The sequence below is a fragment of the Typopeltis vanoorti genome, chromosome 11, assembly GCF_054136105.1.
Source record: "Typopeltis vanoorti isolate ZY-2024b chromosome 11, IOZ_Tvanoo_1.0, whole genome shotgun sequence".
In the NCBI taxonomy this organism is placed as follows: Eukaryota; Metazoa; Arthropoda; class Arachnida; order Uropygi; family Thelyphonidae; genus Typopeltis; species Typopeltis vanoorti.
Window position 1 is genome coordinate 126,373,658 of NC_143559.1, and position 18,081 is coordinate 126,391,738.

Sequence of the window (18,081 nt, forward strand, 5' to 3'; positions counted from 1 at the left end):
ATTAAAGATCATTAAAATCGATGCAAAATGAAAATAATGTATTTATAGTTTACATCGACAAATAATAAATTACATCAAAAAAAAGCTAAAAGATGTTTATCGATGTAATTATTTACTTAAATCAATAATTCTAAAAATTTATCGATGTAATTATTTGTCTCCAAGCTCCTCCCCCCAGAAAATTTTCTGTAGATGCACGCCCATGCATACAGCCAAACTAACGTGAAATTTGTAGTGCGGGTTGCATAACCCACATGACAGCACACCCAACCGAAATGGGCACGCGACGCCACTGATATATATATATATAGAGAGAGAGAGAGAGAGAGTCAATATTTGAGTTGTAAATCATCTCCCTATACCTCCTTCAGTTCTAAATGAAAAAGGTAAAGGAAGATGGTTTGATGTTAAATCACGTGTAAGACAAGGGTGTACGTTATTTCCACTGTTATTTGTTATGCATGTGGATTAAATTACAAAGGAATGTAGTACTAGGCCTGATATGAAAACTGGAGATGTTAATCTCAGCTCTTATCTTTATGTAGATGATGATGGTATACTATTAAATAAATCCAATGCAAGTCTTCAGGCTTATTTAACTAAACTGGATAACTGCCGCAAAATTGTAGTAGGATAACAACAATAAAAAGGCAAAGACTACGAAAAAGGCAGGAACATTAAACATTAGTTGCATTCTGAAATTGGAAACCTGTAGAGAAAGTAAAACATTTCAGTAAATATTTAGGCACAATTTTTAGTGAAGATAGCAAATTAAATAATACCAAAACATAGAATTAACAAAGCTAGAAATGGTGGGAAGTCAAATGAATAAATTTATATTGAGTAAGAGAGAAATTATTCAAAACATTAAAGTAACTGTATACATGGCAGTCATCAAACCAGTTTTAATTTATGGATCTAAAAGAGATGAAAATCTAAAAAATTGAAGACGGAAGAAATAGCATCCATGGCAGAATTATATTAAAAATGAAGATACTAGGCAGGAACTTGACATTGCTAGCAATCAGGTATGTGTAAGTAGAGCAAATCTCAGATGAAGATTTGCAGAGTGCGAGCACAAAGAAACAAAATGTAGATAAATATATATACAAGTTACTGAAAGAGACACAACCAAATTATATGAAGACAAAGAAAAATGTTACAAATATTAAAGCCAAAAAATACAGAAGAAATTGAAATAATTTAATAGAATTGGTCATTTCAAAACTAAAAAAAGGATATCAAATGGAAATGATTTTATTTATAATAAAATACTAAAATATGAATTTAAAAATAAATGAATGAAAACATAAAAAAAAAAAAGTTATCTTTAAGAAAAGACAGAATCCCTGACAAATGGAAGATGGAGATTACAACACCAATATATAAATAAAAAAAGTAAACTCTGAATGCAAAAAATTACCGAGGAATAAATTTACTGTGCTACCTTAAATATATGCATAAAAATGATCAAGAATTAGAATCACAACTGAATTATAATGATGAATAATGATTCCATAAGGGAAGTTACATACTAATGCCATATTTGTTGTAAAACAAAAAAAAAAAGTAGAAAATCGGCAGAATATAATAAACCAATATTTACATATTTCATTGACCTTAGAAAAAAAATTTTGATATAACCAGATTAGAGGATGCTTTGAAAGTATTGGCATTATGAAATAAACCTCTGTAAATTATCAAAGCGATGCAAGATATAAATAGACAAAATTAAATAAATAAAAAAGAATGAATGAGTCATCTTCAACTGTTGTCAATCCTTTACCTTATCTTACTTCAAGCAAAAGCAGATTTTCAAACATTGATCTGTACATGCAAACACTTGACTTGATTCTGATAAAATCTGGTATTTGAAATGCTATTTCAATTTTGAATCAAAGGGAGACCATTTAAAAGCAAAACCTCAATGAATTTCAAAGTAAAATAATTGGCGTGATAGTGGATACAGATCTGAAATTTAGGGGACACATAGCCAAAATTGTGAAGACAACCCAAAGGCTTCTGGGAATGATGCGGAGGACATTGACATGTAGAAGTAGGGAGATTCTTGTTCCATTGTATAAGGCTTTGATTAGGCCACACATGGACTATTGCCCAGATTTGGTCACCTGGTTTTCAGAAGGATGAAGAGATGTTGGAAAGGGTCCAAAGGCAATTGACTAAGGTAGTTTCTGACCTCTGGAATGTCGAGTATGAGGAAAGATTGAGAAGATGCAACTTGCAGAGTCTGTGGACAGGAGGAAGAGGGGAGATATGATAGAGACCTATTAGTTATTAAGGGTTGTTATATGATCAATGCTGGAGAGGTTCTACAGAAAATAGTGGGAGATCAGGGGAGAACCAGAGGTCATCCCTGGAAACTGTATAAAGAGGGTGAGAGCAGGGGAGTGAGAGGCAGGTTTTTTCATGCAAAGTTGTGAATGATTGGAATTCCTAGCCTGAGAGTGTGTCCACAAGGAGTTTGAATGTGTTCAAGGTATGATGAGCTGTGTGTGATAAAAGGACCTCCCAGATGAGTCTTTGACTCCATGAGGTCTTGGGATAATAATAATATAATTTGGTAGTTACTTTTCCCAAAAGTAACTTTAAAAATCCTGAATGAACTTCAGAGTAATCAGACTAACTAATTATCTCATTTCAACTAATTCCTGCCATTCTCTAGCACATACATGCTCACTATGAAATGTGTTTTTTCTTACAAATACAGTAGATGTCCATTTACTGTGATGAACAGACTGAAAAAAAGAAAAAAAGTGATATCCAAATTTTGCAACTGGCAAGCAGTAGAGCCCTTCTCCCCCACAAATTTATCTAAATGTTTGCTATTATAAATGATACAATAAACAAATGGTGTTGTAATAAAAAATTTGCAAAAATGCTTTTGTGACTTTCTTTATCCAAAAATGTTACAATAGACAACTGTAAATTATACTTTCATTTAAATTGTTCACAATTTAAGAAAAAACTTACGTTTTTTTTTTTTTTTTGAAAATCTGCTCAAAACACAAAATAACACTACCAACCATTATATTTAATAAACAAAACTTGAATATAAATATTAAAAAAAAAAAAAAAAAAAAAGCTTCTTTTGGCATGAAATCGCAATTTATTAACTCGAATAGTGCGGGCACCTTTGGTGAGAACTATTCCCTATAAAATCTTTTAATGAACAAAGTCCTTCAGTCATTTTTGTAGTTGCTTGGGGATCAAAATCACTCTGTTTATTTTTAGATGGAAAAAGCAGAGCACTTACCTCTATTCCGATATTGTTGGTGGTGATGTACAAGAACAGTAATATTTTTTACAGATGACTATGATATGTTAATTCAATGTGCAATAACAGCACATTAATCTCTTTCAGCTTGTTAAATGATAAAAAAAAAAAAAAATTGTATTCAAATCCATATAAAGTTTTTAGGCTCACTAATTTTTTTTTTTTTTTTTGATAATTTCACAAACATCACTTTTCCTTTTTCGTGGAAATGTCAAACTAGGTGAGGAGTTCATTGATTCAAAACAATTGTACTAAATCATTAAAAGCTCATTTTTAAGAATAATAACTGTTCAAATGTTCTGAAATCCTAAAATTGGATATCTACTTGTGTTCTATAAATGCAATTCCTGCCTCTCTCTCTCTCTCTATTGGGCGCAATGCCTGATGTGACCAAAGAATGTTTATTCTCTTCTCACAAATCATTTTTGCTGACAAATTATATATATTTTTCAGTCTGTCTGCAGACCACTTCAGCAGTTTCTTTTCATTAAACAGTAAAATATGCCTCTATCGCTGAAAAACTAATGGAGTTTTCTGCACGAAAGGCCATAAGCACATGAATGCAATGTGTGGGAGAGCAAGTAATCTAATGTTGCTCTTGAAGACTGCAGGTTACAATTGTCAGGGAATATCTCATGGAGAAGGTTGTTCTACAGAACTGAGGTAGATGAATAAAAATGACTGGGAGTAGAAGGTTCAGTGAGTCAGCAGTTCAACTGCTAAATGGTGGTGGGAAGCTGTTGCTCATGCTACTGTAAGTTTAGCAGAAATGATGCACGTTCTGCTAAACACCTATGAAAATATCTGTAAGAGACAAAATGGAAACTATCTGAGACTACATGAGACAGTGGCCAAAGAGATTTTGAGAGAGAGACAGAAAGAGAAAAGTTGTCAATCCACTGAACCACTCTCTTTGGAACAGCATCAAGCACTTTTAGAGATATTAGGTGCATCATCCCAAATATGAGAGCAAAATTCAAAGGTTTAGGGATTTGTAGAGTAATAAATGGAATGTAATGTTGTCTTCAAATTTCTGATATGTACTCTGAAGAGTGTACAAGATATTATGATAGCACAACAGGTGTTCTGTTCTTTCACTCACTCTCCTTCCTCTTGTATATAAATTACCTGCTCTCAGACTTCATATCCTATCCATAGCTTTGCTGATGAGAGTACACTACATTCCTCCTTTTCATTCGACAAACCTTGTATTACTCAAGTATTAGAATTCTCAAGATCTACCACAACCAGTGACCTGAACTCAGATCTCCTAACTATATCCCAGTGGGGCAAGGACAACCTTGAAAACTTCAACGCAAGCTTGAATCCCTTCCCCTTATCTTCAGTAATACTGAGAAAAACACGAACAGATTTCTCTTCTTAGATTGACCTGCACCTCGAATCTTTCCTGGCACAACCACATTTCAACTACAGCTTCTGCAGCCACCAAACAACTTGGTGTACTTTTTTGCAGTCTCCAATTCCTTTTACAGTACAGTCATACCCCAACTTACACGAATCCAGAGTTACACGGTTTCTTATATGTACGTATTCCCATCCCGCTTCACGCCTCACCACTAGTCATATCTTTCAGGTGCCGGCCGCATTCGCCAGTGCCACACATGCTGTGAACAAGCACTGACGTGTTTCACGCGGTCTCCATTCATACATGATTTTTATAGTCTACAAACCTTGCGATTGTTTAACGTTATGCTTTTGATAAAAATTTTATCACATAAAAAATAATAATGTCATCCAAAAGAAGCAAGTCCGATTCCTCTACTGCTAGCAAGAAAAGAAAAACTTTGACTTTGGAAACAAAACTCAACATTATTAAGGATTTTGAAGGCGGAATGAAAACTTGTGAGCTAGCAAAGAGGTTCGATCTACAGGAATCCACAGTAAGAACAATCATAAAAGAAAGGTTTACAGATTTTGGAGGACATAGATTCTAACGAGGAACGAATTGTAGCCATAAGGCAAGGAATAAAAAAATCATTAGCTTGCTATGAAGAAATTTTGCGTGACAAGAAAAAGACATTATGCTATCAGACGAATCTATTAGATTTTATGAAACCATTGACATCGAAATAACTTTCTTTTTTTTATGTATGAAAAACTACAATTATGATTATATTTCTTAAAAAATATGAGGTTTTGTAAACCTTTGATCCCAATTGTATGTTTGTACATATAAATTACATGCAAAATTATACCCAAAGTTACACGAATTTGACTTACGCGCTTTTTGTTGGTCCCACTTACCGCGTAACTTCGGGGTTTTACTGTGATGCTTGATGCATCACAGTAAAACCCCGATTATTTACCTCCATTCTTAAGTCTTTTCAATAGCCTTCAGAACATTTTGTCATATGAACAATATTTATCTTCTATATTCTTACTAAAGTCTTCCATTCCTTACATTCTGCTGCTGTTACACATTGCTTCACTTTCTTATTCTCTGTATTCTCTTAGGGCACAGGCTGATTTTTACTTGCTAGGAATCTTAGATATGCTTTTTTGTTCTATCAATTTCCTTTTTTTTAAAAAAAAAGGACGATTTCTTGAAGAACTCTAACATTATGAGTTAATGCTGGGGTTCTGATTTTCTATCTTTGCAGACAACTGCACCACATGCTTTCTTTGCTGAATCAATTAATCTTTTCTTCAGAGTATGCCAATGACTCTCCAGGGTTTGATTCTCATCATCAAACTTTTTAATTTTTTTCTTGAATAACATTTACATACTTTAGTCTACAGTTCATCTCTGAAAGCTGCTCAGCTCCGATTTTTTTTATATAACTTTCTTACTTTTATTTTCAATATGATATTAATTTTATCCAGCTTAAAACTACGTGGGAATCAAATCCTATTTCAATTAGCTTGTATACCTTTGTGTATACCCTAGTAGACAGAAGATATAAGAAAAGTTTCACTGATTTTATTGCTAATAGCGATATCTTCATGTCACATGAATTTGTGCACGTTTATACTGGAACACGTTATTAGTAATTACTATACATGTCCTGAACAGAAACCAACAGAAAATTACCATTATTTTTTTGGTTCACTCTTTTCTCCAAATTTGGTGAAATATAGATGTGAAGCATTTATTTTCATGCAACTTTTTTTTTTTTTTTTTAACTTTGTGTCAGATGCTTTCTCTAATGACAAAATTCCTCTGATTCTTCCTTAGCGATCCATAGGTATAAATAAGTCTCAGTGTCTAATACCTTGTTTCAATTTTCTCAATGTCACTCTACTTGATATTGTGTGCCACTTAAGATTATCCTCGTATTTAGTGTTAAATACCATAGCTACTCCTGCATAAATATTTGTCTGAATACTTCATGTATTGAAAAGTAAGGACAAATGAAAAAGGATGCCAATTTTTTTGGAAACTGAGGATGCACCAGAAGTGATATGATTATGTCAGAAAAGGCTGAGTCAGTCTGTGAAGAGAGACTTGATTGGTACAGACTATTAACTTCAGCATTATTAAAAATGCAAGGGGAGAAGAACCAAGGCTTTTTGTCAGAGAGAAAAAAAAGGATAAAACTATTTTAAAAGCAATGAAAGTGACTAGGTTGCTATTACCATATCAAAAGGTAAAAAGAACAAGTAGCTATTTTCCTACATTTCACTTTTCAAAGTCAGATTTAGCCCTGTCGATGATGATTCTGCAAGTATTTCAGGTTTTAGCATTGGCTATGAATGAAGCTTTAGATTCTGTCTCAACCCACTTATGATAAGCTGTTTTCATTTCTTAGGCATGCTTTGCAAGTCCTTATTAACCATGATAATGTCTTTTGCACTTGACCATGATACACAAAAAAGTGGCTCAAAATACAGCAAGTTCAGTGCTTTATTCCACAATGTCTGTTTGTCACTAACAGGCAGCATGAAACTGCACTAATTTCTGAGGTAGAGCATTAAAAAATGTGCCTCAGAAAATCACAGGCAAGCAAAGCTTTGTTTTGACCACAGCTTTGTTTTAATACACTTCAAAAGAAACATCATAAGTGATGCTGTTGTCATAATAAGTAATAACCCATTAAGCAGATACCTGCTATACTTCCATTCACTATAATCTATAATCATCTATAATTCCACAGATGAGATGCCAATCATTATCCATTCTCAGTTTAGTTTTCAATTTCCTGTATCTTCAAACATTCATAGCAACCTAGTGGTTCAGCCATTGTTGAGTGAGATTTTATTGTATGTACCTTGCAATACCGCAACCTATCCTTCTCTCTTATTACTAAACATAGAAAAGCAACTATATGATTTATAAAATAAAAAAGTATATATATATAAATATATACAAATCATCATCATCATACGTATCAAGGATTTAGGCCTAGCATGGCCTGTTCCAGCCTTAGAAGTCATCGTTGAATCGTTTAAGAGGACGTCCTGGTTTTCTTTTTCCTAATGGCTTGTACTTTAAGGCTTGTTTTGCTAATCTTTCTGTTTTCATTCTTTGAACGTATTCCATCCATTTATGTTTATATTTTTTAATTTTTTCTCTTACTGGTTCTTGGTTTAATTCAATTTGTATATATTATTTCATAATATATACAAATAAAGGGAGTAACTTCTTGGCCTGCTTATCAAAAAAGCTTAAAACTCTTTTTGGTTCCCATCACAAAATGTGGTGTCAAATGATCTGTATTTATCAATTTCGCATAATAGTAATGGGAGTTTGTAGCTAATAAGTTTGTGAGTACTCTGTATGTAGTTTTTAGGAACAACAATGTTCCTGTAGTTTACTACAGTCGCCAAATTACTTTTAATCACTTAAAAATTGAACAAAAACAATAGGAATTGCCTGACTATCCTCCAACTGTATGTTGAGGAATTTGCTATTGCCATTCCTGGCTACATCAGCAATCTGTGCAAAAGCAAATTTAGAAAGCATCTCTGATCCCCTGGAACACCCAAAAAAAAAAGTGACTTTTCCACTGGCATTCATCTGTAATATATATATAAGCCTCCTTTACTCAACTGGCCATGTCTTGCACATCCTCAGGGATTTTAAGTCACACATTATATTATGAGAATATTATAATAACAACAAACCAGGCCTGCAATACAACTGCCACCTTTCTCTCTCTCGCAGCAAACAACCTAGAACTTTCAAATCTGGAAGATGAGGATCAGAGGTAACTCCTGATTTCTGTTTTACCACCATTGATACAGAAGGAGCATCTATCACCTCAAGTGATCAAGTACTACCTCCTTTTCCCAACATCCAGCATAGAAACTAACTAATTACAATACGACTTATAATTCCCAGAATTAACGATGTCCAAATAACTGATGGAATCTCAGGAAACCCAAGTGACCAAAATTCACCGAGTTCATTGAAACAACATAATTCCACCTACAGTTGATAACTATGAAAAATTCACTAAACTTCTCATCGCAAATAGCAAAAGACAAACACAGAGGATTCAGAAAGACCTACACACCATACTGGTCATCCAAAAGTAGTATCCTTCTAGTAAAATATGAACAGAGCCATCCAGGCTTTTAGAGTTGATGCAGTCCTCAAAACAAAACAGGTAAAACTCATGGTATTGATTGTATTCCTCCCCGTACTCACCTTGGCCTAAGAGCGAAAACCTAGCTATCTAACTTCATGATGAATTTCATCACCCAAATGTGAGACCACTTCCCAGCTTATTGGAGGCCTGAAGTGGTTTGAAAATTTTTCATGTTTGGTCTCTAAAAGCAGGGCTTCCAGATTATGTAAAAAACAAAAATCATGAAAAAGTAATAAAATTAGCAAAAGAGTCTAATCCACAGTCCTATTGTACTATAGGCTACAAAAAAAAAAAAAAAAAAACTATTGTAGGTAGGAGGTGATAAAAACTTTCATCAAAATCAATAGATTAACAGAATCTTATCATTTATTTCCAATACAGTTTGAAATAATTCAGAGTTCAATTTTTAAGTGACAATATTTCATTGTTTTTCTATGAGAACTATCATGATATATGCAATAATTTATATTACTTGAAGAAATCTCTTGAGCAGTAGTGTAAAACTCTAATGTAAAAAATGAGCTTTTGTAAAAACCTAATGTGTGTTGTAAGTTATAGAGCAGATAACATAACCCAGTTTTAGCATAGCACACTGCAAACAGTATGACTAAATCCAAAATTTATAAAACCAACATTTCAAATAGAGATTCTAATTATCAAATTTTAAATTCCACTGAGACAAATGATTAAACAGATCCATAAAGGCACTAATTGTGTATATTCTAAATCCCAAATTTTATTAATTCTATCCAGTCAATCAGTTATTAGAATATATAACTGATATATTTTGATCCTGCAAATTGCCTGATTTATCTTGAAAAATTGTGTAATCCATATATCAAATTTGAATAAAATTTATCAAGTCAGTCCAAGAAGAATGAGAAACAGACAGGACATCTAAGAATTTTGCAAAATGCACTTAAGAATGTTGATATCCAACTAGAAAAGAAAAGTTAAATAAGTGAAAAGATATGAAATCAAAAATTTCTAATCAGTTCTTATCTGAATTGCTCATTCTTCATAAATCACTGTTCCGACCTACTAGCCCTAACTGACCTGAGCCACAATTCATTTCAAACAGAATCTGGCAGTAACGACAGGAATATATTAATTATGTATAATTCATTTATGAATTAATACAATAATTAGCATGTGAAAGAGACAGGAATAGCAAATAATAAAATTTTGCTACTGTATTTTTAATTTATATTGTGCGCTACATTCTTGTGCAATATGAGAGTGAAATAACTTCAGGCTTTATGTTAAAACGCATAGAACTTATCATACAATAACCATGCTGCTCAACATGTACACACTAACCTTGTCTATTTTTATATTTAAGGTGCTTAAAATACTACAATATGCATATGTAAATATTAAAAAAAAATAAAGCAACTAGAATAAAAACATTTATGCTTCCTACATATGCAAGATGAAACATTTAACTATACATAATCTCTATTCATTATTTAATATGTTGTATACATAAAAATATATTAAAAAATGTTAAACACTTTCAAATTAATTTATAAAATAACGTTTTTACTTATATAAGAGCTTGACTAATACACAGAGCAAATAACTAATAATAATAATCTAGGGGCCTGTTAACCACAACTTTGTGCTCCCTTTAATACAAATTAATAAAGTATGTCCTTTCAACTGGATGGGCAATTACCATCTGTATTTTCTATCTATATTAAATAGCTCACCTGAAATCAGTGAAATTACTCAAAACAAAAACTATATTCTCATAAAGCAGCTAAAATGTTCTATAAATAAAGCTTTTTCTTGTTAACAATCAAATATAAATAAAAGAATAATGGCTTCATTTAACTAATTTTAATTTAGGACACTGGGAGACTATCTCAAACAAGTGAAAGAAAAACATTTTTAGGTACTTAAAAAAATCACTGGAAAAATTTGGTGGTCAAATGTCCTTGCAATTTATACAAGTTTTTTCCATTGTCAAAAGGTCTACACAAGAAAATGACTGATAAAGTGTATTTTAAAGTGAATGTGGCTAAAGTAATAAAGCAAATATGACAAGTAAATTAGATTGAAATTAAAAAAAAAAAAAAATACTTATATACCATTTGAAAGAAGAAAAAAAAACTTAGCTTCAAATTCACAAAGCAATATTTCTGTGTACATGTAGACTTACACTGCATATACACTAAGACTACAAAGAAAATTAGTTTTTAAAAGCTATCTCTGCATTGAGACTATTCAAGGTCCACACAAAATATGTAGAGATGAAATGAAATAATAAATATATAAGACAGGAAAGATATACTTGCTTTGTTAGCAAAAAATTTCACATCTCTGGTACAAAATTGACATGAAAATTCACCCTACTACTTAATGAGATTTAACAGGGAGAAAGAAGGAAACCGGATGATTCAAACTACAACCAAAACAACAATTTTTTTTTAATTTAAAATTTAATCTTATAATCCTATAATTAAGTATGATGAATGAGTTCCCTCAAAGAAGATTATATTAGGTTTTATTTTTAAAAGTTGGCAACTATTATCCAAAAGAAACTATAAAAGGGAGGGAATAAAATTCTATATAGGGATATTATATTTACAAAATAAACTATTCAACAGAAAATTACATAAAATACTTTATATTATTGCCATGTAAATATGATATTCCTTTTCCAAATAAGTACCAACTGCTTTATACGAAAGAAAATAAAGCTACGCCATTTTTTAAAAATTAACACCAGAAGGAAAAATCCTAATTTTCTACAATTTGAACCCTTCCAGCAGAGGTTTTACCATCATCAAATTCCTAATATATACCCTCAAGGGGTGTACAGGATATGATAGTACTACATGAAAAATTTACATCATTACCAACTTCCTATCTACAATTTTCCTCCAAATCATTCTGTTAAATGTCAAGACTAGAATATTATAAGGTCTCATATTTCTGTCTTCTAAGGCACTTTTTATTGTATCAATCGACCTATATCTTGGTCTTCCTCTGGGTCTTTTTCCTGCCAACCTCGCAGAAAACACTTGTTTTGCTAATCTTTCCTCTCCCATTCTGCTTAAGTGATCATACCACCTGAGATTAGCTCTGCTAATGTATTCTTGGATGCTGACAATATCAAGTTCTTTCCTAATATCCTTGTTTTTAATATGATATTCCCTTGATGAAATCTGTTCATGACCCTAATCTTTCTCAGGACTCTCATATCTGCAGTATCCAGTCCTTGGTCAAGTGTTTTACTTTAACCCAGCTCTCAGATCCAAAAGTTAAAATTGGTTAAAACATAGTCTTGTATACAGCTAATTTAGTGTTTTGGCTAATTTCTCTCTAATTCCATATAAATTTATTCAGTTGACTTCCTACCATACCAGCTTTGTTGATTCTGTTGTCTATTTCCATATTTAACTCACCATTTTCACTAAAAATCGTGCCTAAGTAACTGAAATGTTTTACTTGTTCTATACCTTCTCCATTCACAATGCAGTTGATATTTTCAATGTTTCTGCCTATTTTCATTGTCTGTCTTTTTAATGCTGACCTTCATACCATACCTATAACAGTTATTCAATTTACTCAGGGAACCTTGCAGACTTGTAGTGGAACATCATCTGCATAAAGCAAAGAGCTGACATTAACACCTCCAATTTTGATATTAGGTTTAATACCACTTTCCTTCATAATGTGATCCATATAGATAATGAATAACAGAGGGGATAATATACATCCTTGTCTGACACGACACCTGATTTAATATTAAACCATCTTCCTGTACTTCCTACAATTCTAACTGCTGACTTACAACTCAAATAAAGACTAAGTATTGCTTGATATAATGCCCCATTGACACCATATAACTGCAGCGTATTGAATAGCTTCTCTCTTGGCACTTGTCATATGCCTTTTCCAAATCGACAAAACTTAAATACAGATCTTTGTTATATTCCCATGCTTTCTCGACTATTTGTCGTAAATTGAAGATCTGATCCTGACAGTCTCTATTTGGCCTAAATCCAGCTTGTTCTTCACTAAGCTTCTCTTCCACAATCCTTCTCAACTGTTTCTCAAGTATACTTGCATATATCTTACCAGGAACACTCAATAAGGAAATACCTCTGTAATTCTCACATAAGTTTTATTTCTCTTTTTATATATGGGTACTATGAAAGCTTTACTCCAATCATTTGGAATTCGTCCCTCTGTCCAGGCTTTCTGATCTATGCAGTGCAGCCACTGTAAGACTTTTATACCAACATACTTGAGCATTTCTGGTCGAATATCATCTACTCCTGCTGCCTTTCCACATATCAGGCTTTTGATGGCTTTTTCTACTTCAAGTATGGATATGTATTCCTGATTGCATGCCTGGTCACTGTTTATTACAACTGTGCTGTCATCACTGCTTGTTCCATTTAGCAGTTTTTCAAAGTAATTACTCCATACTTCAAGGATATCTTTTTCTCCTGTTTTCGTGTCACCTTCATCATCTCGAATTCCTTTTGCAGCACTCTTTCCTCCCTTTCTGAGCTTCTTCAACAGCCTCCTTCTTGATATTTATTTTCTATGTTCTTGCCAAAGTCCTTCCATGACTTTTGTGTAGCCAGTTTTATACAGTGTTTAGCTTTCGTATATTTGTCTCTGTATTCTCTAAGATCATAAGCTGACTTATTTGCCAGGAGCTTTTGATATGCTTTCTTCTTTTCTTTCACTGCCTCTTTAACTTCCTGTGTCCACCATGGAGTTCTGGTTTTTCTTATCCTTGCACACAATCTCGCAACATGCCTCTCTGGCCGAATCAATCAGTGTTTTCTTCAAGACTTGCCACTGAATCTCCAAGGTTTGATTAATGCTCTCAAACTCCTTCATTTTTTCATGAATAATATTTCTGTATTTTAGTCTACAGTTCACATCTGAGAGCTGCTCAACTTTTATTTGCTTTAAAACTTTCTTACATGTTCTTCTTTTCAATATGAAATTCAATTTTATCCTGATCAAGACTAAATAGTGATCACTTCTAATTTCAAATCCTCTGTACACTCTGATGTCCTGTACAGGGAGAAAACATCACTATCAACAATAACATAGTCAATGAGACTTTTCTTATTCCTTACCTCTTCTCTCCTCTTGTGTTAGTAATAACCAGTCCATGTCCTGAGCAGAAAATCAACAGGTATTTACCATTATTATTAGCTTTGCTCTTTTCTCCAAATTTTCCCAAAATATTTTTGTATGTCTGACAGTCATTTCCTACTCTGCTATTTAGATCCCCAACAAGGACCAACTTTTCCTTTTTCATTGTGTCAGTTGCTTTCTCTAAAGCCTCAAAAAATTCCTCCACTTCTACCTTAGTAGAATCTTCTGTGGGACCATAGACACAAATATGTCCCACATCACTCTACTTGAAATTGCCTGCCATTCAAGAAGATTAGCCTCGTATTTAGCGTTGAACACTATGGCTACTCCTTCTTTTCCTTGAATGAATAAATACAAATTGTTATATTCATTGCCTGAATATAACATTTTGTATTTATTGCTCAGAAGGATCTCACCATTTTTTGTCTTTTTTGTGTCAGTCACCCCTCTTATGTCGATCTGGTACTTATCTAATTCCTCAGCTAGTTCCATTTGTTTGTGATTCAGGCTTCTAATGTTGATAGCACTGATCTTTAGCTCTGGTGATATTGAGTTGGGGTGTGTTTTCAGATTTGCTCCAGTAGCTGACTTTTCGCTGTTTGCCCTGGTTCCCGGGTGAAAACAACAGAGGCCTTGTTTAACTGAGTGATGCCCCAGCCGGCATGAAATTCTGTCATGTTGTACCATCATTTGAAATTTTGGTTTAAACCAATAAGAATACAACTTGGTCAGCTAAATCCCAAATTGCCAGCCCATCCTCGTGCACCACGAGAAGATGAGGATTGGACTTTAGGTCAGAAGCCCAGGTCGGTTCTCTGCATTCCTCTGAAGATTATGTGGAGGTCTCCTCTCAGTTATACAGTTTTGACCCTTAAGCACCCCACAGAAGTTTTAAGGAATGATTAACCCATAAAATAGTACCAAAAATAAGGCAATATTGGGTATATTCAGGGGAAAAAAAAACCTATGCTGCCTTCAAACTAGTTAAGAGCTTGGAATAAAATAATAATGATACTAATCATCTATTAGTATCATTATATATGTCATAATGATACTAATAGATATCATAGAAGTGATTCTAGCATGATTTATCTTTTGATGATCATGTTATTCTCTGTTACACAGAACATTAAAAATATTTCCTAATACGAAAGCGTTTCAGTTTTGTCACTGCCTAATGTTAATGCAACTGGTGAAAAAAAAAAAATAATAATAATAATACAAAAGTATATGTAAATCCCATGTCAAATGTTTCCTTCATTCTTTATATCTCTATAACTTTCCTAAATAGAGGGAAACTCCATTTATGAGCTTTATTTCGTTTATAATCCTAAATAACTGAGCCCCTTTTTTTATATATATAAAAAAATGACCACAATAATGCATTTATAAATTATGCAAATTTAGAAATGTACATATTTAATTTTTCCATTATACAAATCAGTTATATCAGTGTAAGTGAATTCTTAATGAAACAGAACATCTCTAAAAAAATTATTTATAATACAGTAACTGCATGATATGAGGCTATCTTTACTTACAGCAAGTAAGTGAAGATACAAAAGATATTTCCACCATTTATTTATTTTGTGAAGCCCTTCAAATTAACCTTCCTACAGACTTTAAAATATAACTAAATCTTACATCTTCGGGCACTGTTGAGGGTGATTTGGTGGAGCCGTTTTTTGTGACCTATTACAACTGCAGTTGCTCTAGTTCTGATATATTATATAACTGAAATAAATACGCAGCCTTATGATTATGCATTCAAGAATATGTGCACATTTTGATTAAATGGAGTAAAAAGTACTCAAAAATATAAATGCATGACTAATGTTATTTGCAACCAACCTACCATTTATTTAACTAATAAAAACAAACTAAACGTATTAATGAATACTTAACTCTACTTTACATCTAAAGAAAGAAATATAGTGGTTAATTTAAGGCAGCAGCCCAACTGCATATTACTGTATTTTGTAATTTTTCTTTATATCATTAAGGTCTACAATTTTGGAAATATATATTACTTCAAATGGTTCCTAACTGATATGAGCTGCGCAATATGGTGGTGGTGGGGGGGATAAAAATAAAGATCGATCCAATCAATGCTTCATTGAGCAAAACAAAATTAAAAAAAAAATAATAATAATAATCATTTCAAAGGAATAAACATAGATAACTAATCAGCAGCGATCATAATCATACTGGACAAAATGTTGTTACCAGCACAGGCAAAAATCTATTAGATACACAAAAATAAGGAGAATGTGTATACAGCCTATATCAGAAAGAAACCCTTATATTAAAAAAAAAAAAAAAAGCCATACAGTTAATTACTAAGGACAATGCATTTATGTTAATTATGCATAAATAAATTTAGGGAAAAAAATTCTAATAACTAATATAAAACCCCTCCAATTGTGATTTCTCTGAGATTAGCAGCTTCATTGCCCAAGGCTCGATCCGGAGTCTGCAGGCACGCCATCTTGGTACACGAGGTGCCGTCCAAGGTATCGTGAAGATCCAATTCAATTTCTTCGCTCAAAAGTCAGAAACCTGTGAAGGTGCTAGAACTACACAGAGATTAAAAGCGAGGAGCAATAAAATACATCCAATAATACATTAATGCATCGTAATGATAATTGGTAAAAACCTTATTCAAATTGAGAAAAATCGCAATTCCACAAGAGATGAGATGCATTGTTTCACTGGAACGGACCTGTCAATCATCAGTTTCTCGTCGCCCATCCAGGGAATTAAATGATTCCCTTGCTCAATATATACAGCCTTCTCATCATCACGAAATATTTTACACGAGTAGCCGAACACCAACAGTTCATCTTCTTGCTGCTCACTATTTTGTTTCTCTGGAATATCTAGTTGAAACAATTCCTGCATCGACGCCATTTTATTCAGGGCCAAGTAAGTTATACCTCTATATCCTCCAACTGACTTACCAGCAGAGAAATCCATGACGTCAGGAAACGTCACAAGTATTAGCTTATGGCAAGAAAGAACGGTCCGTTACAAAAATAACTGGTTACGTAATTAAACTATAAATTAACATAAGGCTATAAATTTAGTAATTTCATCGTTTGATAAGAAACATAAACAGTAATAATTGATATATCTTAAAAATCCTCATATTTCAAGCTGAATGGTAGCGATAAAAAAGTAAATATATATATATATACGAACAAATGTTACACCTTTGCCTATTATGAATTCATACTCTACGATTATAAACTAATCATAATCCATTCATAAAACACCAAGATTAGGAATTTTTTATATTCCTATAATAATATTTTAGGGATGCCTGGTTGAAATGCAACTGGGATCAGATTTCCTTGATTCAGGAAATTGTCGTGGGATGCTAAAAATTTAAAAACACAGTTGGAATTATTAATAAATATGGAAATTTAATATATTCTTTAAACTGTATTTTTTTACGTGAGTGAGTGTTCTAACTTTACTATATTTATGCGCATATAACATATAAGCACTGCTGTTGCTAGGTTACTGGTGAGTACCTACGAATTTGTCGAGCTCTGGCACGGGCTAGCAGGTTTTTCCTCCTGGAAACTCGGGTTTTTCGTCCCGTAAACTCAAGAAAATCGGCCGTCGAACCCACACCATTTTCAGACATTAAATATATTGTGTTAGGGTTAAGGACCACCAGATGTCGGCACTTACTAGCCGCCTTCTTCACTGCGTGCCGATTAATTAGTGATAGCCTGTTAATTAGCCAGTTATCTCTGATTGGCTACCAGTAGAGATTGAACAGCTCACTCTGTCTCCAAAAGTTAGATGGGGCTTAAAAACGGCCTCGCCTACTCCCTATATGGGAACAAAAAGGTGTTAGCTTATTTTTTTTTTTTTACCTACGAATTTTTTTAGATGCTGGACAAATTCGTAGGTACAAACTTTTTTTTTTCAGTGTGACAATTTCCATAACTGATAAAATATCCAGTTACTAGCGCCATTGGCAGCAGCCCAATTCCATAACGTTCCTATGCTTCTGCATATAAGATGACTTTGGCATGCATCCCTTTTACATATAGTAGCCAGATATATATTTAGGTATGTCAAGCATCT

At 33.0% G+C, this 18,081-nt stretch overlaps 1 protein-coding gene across 3 annotated transcripts in view; it reads right to left on the bottom strand.

Moving 5' to 3' along the window:
- The window catches only part of su(w[a]) (suppressor of white-apricot), a 224,604-nt gene extending 207,696 nt beyond the window's left edge, over nt 1–16,908 (bottom strand). For 2 of the 3 annotated variants that reach the window (XM_090400460.1, XM_090400459.1), the window contains exon 1: nt 16,703–16,908. In XM_090400460.1, the coding sequence (XP_090256586.1) occupies nt 16,703–16,890 (188 nt within the window). In that variant the 5' untranslated portion in view covers nt 16,891–16,908. Of the gene's footprint in view, nt 1–16,636 lie in introns of all 3 variants that reach the window. The other variant, XM_090400461.1, reaches the window with a different exon arrangement.
- Nucleotides 16,909–18,081: the final 1,173 nt, after the last annotated feature.